Source organism: Lampetra fluviatilis, chromosome 57, assembly GCF_964198595.1.
Source record: "Lampetra fluviatilis chromosome 57, kcLamFluv1.1, whole genome shotgun sequence".
Taxonomy (NCBI): domain Eukaryota; kingdom Metazoa; phylum Chordata; class Hyperoartia; order Petromyzontiformes; family Petromyzontidae; genus Lampetra; species Lampetra fluviatilis.
This window is the reverse complement of record NC_136331.1, coordinates 1,483,935-1,488,761: the sequence shown is the minus strand read 5'-3', so window position 1 is coordinate 1,488,761 and position 4,827 is coordinate 1,483,935. Positions and strand designations below refer to the sequence as shown.

Below are 4,827 nucleotides of genomic sequence, written 5' to 3'. Positions count from 1 at the left end.
GGGGCAAAGGTGGTGCATCAGCCAGTCATCTCGGTCATCTCGGTCAGTCGACCCGTGGCACCTGCTGGGTCTGCCCTGTGACCTCCTGCCAGTGGGCATTCGACACTCCACGTGGCCTCAAGGTGCACTTGGCCTGGCACAAGCGTCGTGGTGACGTCACCGCCACTTAGTGGCGAATGGCGGTTGTTGTTGTTGTGTGTACATGTGTGTGTGTACGTGTGTGTGTGCCCGTGTGTGTGTGTGTGTGTCTTTGTGTGTGTGTACATGTGTGTGTGAGTCCGTGTGTACGTGTGTAGGTGTGTGTGTGCCCGTGTGTGTGTGTGTGTCTTTGTGTGTGTGTCCGTGTGTACGTGTGTAGGTGTGTGTGCCCGTGTGTGTGTGTGTGTCTTTGTGTGTGTGTCCGTGTGTCCGTGTGTACGTGTGTATGTACGTGCACCTTCTGACAGCATTTGCCCCAACAATATGTTGAAGGCTATATAGGGGGATCTTTTTCTTTGTGTGCACGTGTGTGTGTGCACATGCGTGCAGACGGTGGGAGATGCCATCTCGGACATGCTGCTCATTGAAGCCATCCTGGCGCTGCGGGGCCTCTCCATGCCGCAGTGGGACTCCATGTACACGGACCTGCCCAACCGCCAGCTCAAAGTCAAGGTGACGCGCCTCCTCCTGCACCCAGCCCCACGGCCCGCAGCTCGGGACCGCCGCGATTGGCGCAGCTGGCCACGTGCGTGCGGTGGCGTGCGTGCGTGCGGTGGCGTGCGTGCGTGCGGCTGGCCACGTGCGTGCGTGTGTGCGTGCGTGCGTGCGGCTGGCCACGTGCGTGCGGTGGCGTGCGTGCGTGCGGTTGCGTGCGTGTGTGCGTGCGTGCGTTGGCGTGCGTGCATGCGGAAGAAGTTCAACGTACGTACACACGGGGGGGGCGTAGCCGGAGGAGAGGGGCGGCGGTGGTGGTGGACGTTCCTCCACGTTACAGTCGTCGCCTTCATTCCCCCCCATCCACATCATCATCATCATCCCTTTGCGAGGCAGGACGTGTCCATCCCAAGCCCACTCAACTGAGAATCAGAATCTGTATTTGTACTGGAGGAATCTGATGGGCTTTAAAGCTCTTTTTCCACAGATGTCCAGAACGTTACGACAAATACAAAAACACGGAATAGGAAAGGTAAACAAATCGTCCTCGTGTTGCCGTGCCGGCCTTCGTAGGCGCTGCTACTCGCTAACACCGCTTGTCCCTACAGTCTGTCAAGGCTATACGGCGTCTTTGTCTTTGTGTGCGTGTGTGTGCGAGGGGAGCGGTGGTGCAACGGTTAGCACGCTGTGCTACCAACCTGGTGACCAAAGTACAATTCCCGCTCGGGTCAGCTCAAACGAGTACCCGGTGCGGTGTGTAGTAAACATCGCCAGCACTGGGGAGACAAAGGCGGCCGGGCTTGGCACTTGCCACTCTCCCCCTCGTGTGCCGTGCCGGCCTTCATAGGCGCTGCTACTCGTGAACGGCACTTGCCCCTACAGTCTGTTAAGGCTACGCGGGGGATCTTTGTCTTTTGTCGTCGTCGCTGTTGTTGCCGCGTAGGTGTCGGACCGCCGCGTGATCGAGACGGAGGACGCGGAGCGCCGGGCTGTGCTGCCGCCCGGCCTGCAGCAGGAGGTGGAGGCCCGCGTGCGACGCTACGCACGCGGCCGCTCGTTTGTGCGCGCGTCCGGCACCGAGGACCTGGTGCGTGTCTACGCCGAGGCCGACACGCAGGTGAGCTGTGTGTGTGTGGAGTGTGTGTGTGGTGTGTGTGTGGTGTGTGTGTGTGGTGTGTGTGTGTGGTGTGGTGTGTGTGTGTGGTGTGTGAGCGGTGTGTGTGGTGTGGTGTGTGAGCGGTGTGTGTGGTGTGGTGTGTGTGTGGTGTGTGTGTGGTGTGTGTGGTGTGTGTGATGTGTGTGTGGTGTGTGTGTGGTGTGTGTGTGTGTGTGTATGGTGGTGGTGTGTGTGGTTGGTGTGTGATGCACGGTGTGTGATGCACGGTGTGTACACAATTTCTTCAGTTATTACACACGGTGCCTGTCGCGCACGTTGCGCCTGTGTGTGTGCGCGTGTGTGTAGCGCGCGGTATTGACGTTGTGTGCGTGCGAGCGTAGCTGTGTGCGTGTAACGCGTGCATGTGTGTGCGTGCTTGGCTGTGTGTGTGCGTGTAACGCGTGCATGTGTGTGTGTGCCTGGCTGCGTGTGTGCGTGTAACGCGTGCATGTGTGTGCGTGCGTGGCTGCGTGTGTGCGTGTGTGTGTGCGTGCGTGTAACGCGTGCATGTGTGTGCGTGCGTGCGACAGGAGAACGCCGACCGACTGGGCCACGAGGTGGCGCTGCTCGTGCACCGCATGGCTGGCGGCACCGGGGAGGAACCGAAACCTCCTCTCCCCTGAGCTCGCCGCCGTGCCCAGCCCGCCGAGCGGCAATCCCCTCGGCGCCGTCGGGGGGTTTGGCTCAGAGGTCGCAAACGGGTTTTGATTCCTTACCCGTACCCGGCCGCACCGGGTCGCAAACGGGTACCTGTACCCGTACCCGGCCGGGTGCGGGTAGCCGGGTATCGGGTAGGGTACGGGTATTGGGTACCCGGTTGCGACCTCCTTCCGTCGGACGCTCCTTTGGTACGGGTGAACGTAGACGCAGGGCGGCAGCTACGGACGCACTTGTGGTTTATTAGCACAGGCCCGAGGCACGAGCAATGATCCGCTCACGGCCGTTCGTTGCACCTTTCTATTAAAAAAAACACGAATTCTGTAAATTCGCAATTGATGTTTGGGTGAGGTTACATAATGATCTGACTAAATTGGTGTCGTTAAGGACCCCTCCACCGGCTGACACGGCCAAGCGGATTTCTCACCGGTAAGGACCGAATAATTCTCACAGCCAATTTTAGCAGCAGTTGGATAATGCGATGTGTGGCTTGAAGCGGCGTCAAACACCGTCGGGACAAGATGCAGGGAGGTCGTAGTAACAATCAGATTTTTCCCCACCCAAAACAAACCTATTTTACGAATCATAAAACTGACTGCGGAAAACCCTACGCCTCAAGTTTTGTGCAAATTTCCATCGGTATGATTTTTGGTAGTAAGAATAAAAACGAATTAATGAATGGGGCATGACCCCCCCCCCACGCCACCCCTGGTTTATCCAAAATGTGCAATCTGTCTGACCCAGACGTAGCCACCAGACCGCCGGTGTTCTTCATTGCAAGGCCCCGCGCGCCATTGGCGGCCCCTGACGTGCGCCCCCCGACAAACCTCCTTGCAGGCGGCGTGTGGCGACCCTCACACTGATGTCGTCTTCTCGACGACGTCGCCCCCCTCTCGTGAAGAACGTTGCAATAGACAGCAGCGGTGTTAACGCCAGCGGTGTAGAGGCCATCGTCCCGAGTTGTGTGCGGCCCACAATACCCCACGCTCCTTGCCCACGTGAGCAATCCCCATCTCAAAAGGCCGGTTTTCATCATCATCATCAGCAGCCATGATCTGTCCACTGCTGGAAGGTCTCGCCGAGTGATTTAACCGGAGGCCCCGTGGCTGAGCTACCAGAAGCCCTGTGCATACCGGTTCTTAGGGCAGCTGGGCGGCTCTTAAACTGCGGTGAAAGTCTGTGGGTCTCCAACGTCGCTACCGCTCGGGTACGGGGCGGGGGGAGGATTCTCGCTTCTGGTGTCTCGTGCAATAGGCGGGATGGAGTCAGGTGACTCAAATCGTTATTTGTCCGATGTGATTTCCTGGGGGTCTCGGTGCTGAATTTCTAAACTCTTTTTTTTTATTATTTCCGAAGTCGTCCCTGCGAATTGGGAGGGGAGGGCGGGGGGGAGATGGCCGAGCCAATATCCGCGAAGATGTTTGGTTTGTGTTGTCCCCCCCCGCACCTCCGATTAGCACGGTTGGCTACGTTCGGGTGCCAAAGAAGTTCAACGTACATACGTTACGTCACGTGACGTCCAGATGGGTTGAAAGGTCTTTAAAGATAACACTTCCCTCGGGGTTGCAGCTATCATCGGGGCCATCCCTAAGGGGCATCCCTAAATTGGGGGCGACTGCCCCGGGCCCTGCGCTTTGGGGAACCCCTACGCAAATGTCATTGTTCCCCGGGCCTTGCACCCGTCCGCCCCCTCCATGGACGACCCTGGATATCGTTGGTGTTGGTTTCTCTGGCTGGCGATGGGCGCTTGTAATACATTCATTTTTGTACACAGAGCCGTTTGAATGTTGAATTCGTTTTTTTTGTTCTTTTTTGTGATGCGACTAGCAGCTCCACCGCCCGGCTAATGATTCAGATTATGATCACGATGACAATGACCATCATCATTGTCATCGTGATGATGTTGATCACGCTGATGATGATCATGTTGATCATCATCCACGATGATGATGATCATCGTTGAAGTGTGCAAGGCGTCAGCCAGATTTTAGGGCGCGGAAGCAGAGGCAAGCGATCTTGAAGGTACTTCTGGTCGAAATTGGCAGCCAATGAAGGGCACAAAGGATGGACAGGGAGTCCGGGTGAGGGTTTCACTTCTCGGTCATCGAGATTGCAAACCCATTTCTCTAGAACTGCTTTTTGTGTTTAGTTTGTACCCCGCGCCCACACCTCCGATTAGCGCGGTTGGCTACGTACGGTGCAAAAGAAGTTCAACGTGCAGACATCATAGACCCGTTGTTGTTTACAGAAGCTTCAGGACGCTGCCGAGTGGTGGCCACTCGCGACAGCCTGTACATACAGTACTGTACTACTGTACTCTGAAGGCCCCACTACTTCTCTACAGTGAACTTTAGAATACTCGACAACTCACTCCTGCGTAC

At 56.9% G+C, this 4,827-nt stretch overlaps 1 protein-coding gene across 1 annotated transcript in view; it reads left to right on the top strand.

The window, feature by feature from the left end:
- PGM3 (phosphoglucomutase 3) overlaps positions 1-4,219 on the top strand; it is a 20,020-nt gene extending 15,801 nt beyond the window's left edge. Inside the window, exons 11-13 of the mRNA XM_078880302.1 lie at positions 529-651; positions 1,577-1,750; positions 2,320-4,219. Of these exons, the coding sequence (XP_078736428.1) occupies positions 529-651; positions 1,577-1,750; positions 2,320-2,412 (390 nt within the window). The 3' untranslated portion in view covers positions 2,413-4,219. The remainder of the gene's footprint in view (positions 1-528; positions 652-1,576; positions 1,751-2,319) is intronic.
- Positions 4,220-4,827: the final 608 nt, after the last annotated feature.